The sequence below is a fragment of the Leopardus geoffroyi genome, chromosome D1 (genome assembly GCF_018350155.1).
Source record: "Leopardus geoffroyi isolate Oge1 chromosome D1, O.geoffroyi_Oge1_pat1.0, whole genome shotgun sequence".
Taxonomy (NCBI): Eukaryota; Metazoa; Chordata; class Mammalia; order Carnivora; family Felidae; genus Leopardus; species Leopardus geoffroyi.
This window is the reverse complement of record NC_059329.1, coordinates 100,469,297-100,471,537: the sequence shown is the minus strand read 5'-3', so window position 1 is coordinate 100,471,537 and position 2,241 is coordinate 100,469,297. Positions and strand designations below refer to the sequence as shown.

Sequence of the window (2,241 nt, the reverse complement as noted above, 5' to 3'; positions counted from 1 at the left end):
CCAGTCCCTTTTTTGCCTTTCATTCTCCAGCTACCATGAACTAGTTCTGGACCAAGGCAACCTAGTGAACTTCACCGTCCAACGGGCAACAAGTAATCATTCTCCAAAAGACTGGAATCCCAGCCTTGGGGAGGGATTCCACCTTCTAAATGTATTCCTTCCATTGATACTCATTTACCAGTACCAGAGCATTCTTTAGTGTACTCACTAGCCCTTTCCAGTTAATGCCCTGATACAATGAATAATTGTATGTAAACTTTCCTGTTCAAATTACTGTGTGATCTGTGTCCTAATTGAACCCTGAGTGATACAATATGGAAAATACCTAATACGACACCAGTTTTATAGACATTTCATAAATAGTATCTCTTTTTGCCGTACAACCAAGACTTAATGAACAAAAAAATTCACAAAAGAATTTATACTGATGCCAAAGTCCAAAGTAAAGGAGTATCATTAAACTTGTTATTTGCAAAACTCAGTAGTAACCAATATCTCCATGTCACATCAGATTATTTTAATCCAATCCAATATTCTAGATTCATATCCTTTAGCTACTACAGATACTTGAGATTTCCAAGTAATAGGTAAATATTTATGGATTAAGAAGCAGTATGTCGTGATGACAAGAGTGTGGGATGGGAGACAGTAAGTCTGGATTCCAGTCCTAGTCTTAGCTCTGCACTTAAGTGGCTATCTGCAAGTGTTATCCAACTCCTTATTAGAGTTGATGTCTTCAATTATAAATCAAGAGGCTTGAACTAGGTTACCTCTATTACTTCTCTAGGTAATGCTCAAAGATTCTCTTTAATCATTATCTGAAGTCACTTTTTTTCTCCAGAGCTTCCTCATAGCATTTTTTACCTCAGCATTTCTGAGGGTATAGATTAAGGGATTTAACATTGGAACCACCATAGTATAAAAGATAGCAACAGCTTTATCAATGGGCAGAGTGGTCACTGGGCGCAGATACACAAATATACAGGGCACAAAAAATAAGACAACTACTGTGATGTGAGAGACACAGGTGGAAAGGGCTTTGCGCCTCCCTTCCAAGCTATAACTCTTTAGGGACCATAGAATGACTACGTAGGAGACCACCAAGAGGAGGAAGTTTAAAAGGCAGATGAACCCACTGTTGACAGCAACAAAAAGACCAAGGGTGTGAGTGTCCATGCAGACAAGTTTCAATAAAGGGTACAAATCACACATGAAATGATCTATGACATTGGGACCACAGAAGGGCAGCCAGACTGTAAAGAGTATCTGAATGGTCGCATGGAGAAATCCTCCAGTCCAGGCCACTCCCAGCAGAAGAAAGCACAGCCTGTGGCTCATGACAGTCGCATAGTGCAGAGGTCTGCAGATGGCCACATAGCGATCATAGGCCATCACTGTCAGCAGGATGATCTCAGTAGCACCAAAAATGTGTTCTGCATAAACCTGAGCCATACACCCATTAAAGGAGATAATTTTCTTCTCGTGAAGGGAGTCCACAATCAGCTTAGGAGCTGAAGAAGAAGAATAAATTGTGTCTATCAAGGAAAGATGAGTCAGGAAGAAATACATGGGGGAGTTCAGAGTCTGGGTGGTGGTAATGGTAACCACAATGAGCAGGTTGCCTGAGAGTGTTACCATGTATAGAATCAAAAATCCCAGAAACACTATATTCTGCATCTTGGGGTTCTGTGTAAGACCTATTAAAATGAATTCAGTCACATTTCTTTTATTCTCCATCTCTGTGGTGTGGGTGATAAAAACTCCAGGAATAAATGCTTTACCTTTGGGATAAAAAGAAAGAGAAAAGGAACCATAAAATCATAAGAGTCCAAAACTCTGACTTTTAGCAGTACTCTGACAATCTCGCAGTGATTCCTTCTCTTTCTTCTCTAGGAATAGGTACTTCAAAACTTCTTTTGGCATGCCTGGGTGGCTCGGTGGGTTAAGCATCTGGGTCTTGATTTTGGCTCAGGTCATGATCTCACAGTTCATGAGATTAAGCCCCGTGTTGGGCTCTGCACTGACAGTATGGAGCCTGCTTGAGATTTTTTCTCTCCCTCTCTCTCTGCGCCTCTCTCTCTCTCTCTCTCTCTCTCTCTCTCTCACACACACACACACACACACACACACACGCATGCACACACATACACACACCAAATAAACAAACAAACAAACTTTTTAAAAAACTGCTCTTAGTGGGCACTCAATTAAACTTCAATATAGTATTTAAATCTAAGTTTT

General features: G+C 40.6%; 1 protein-coding gene across 1 annotated transcript; it reads right to left on the bottom strand.

Moving 5' to 3' along the window:
* Positions 1–807: 807 nt before the first annotated feature.
* On the bottom strand, positions 808–1,737 carry LOC123602616 (olfactory receptor 4C12). Its single transcript, XM_045487073.1, has one exon. It carries the CDS (start codon positions 1,735–1,737, stop codon positions 808–810), a length of 930 nt encoding a protein of 309 aa, XP_045343029.1.
* Positions 1,738–2,241: the final 504 nt, after the last annotated feature.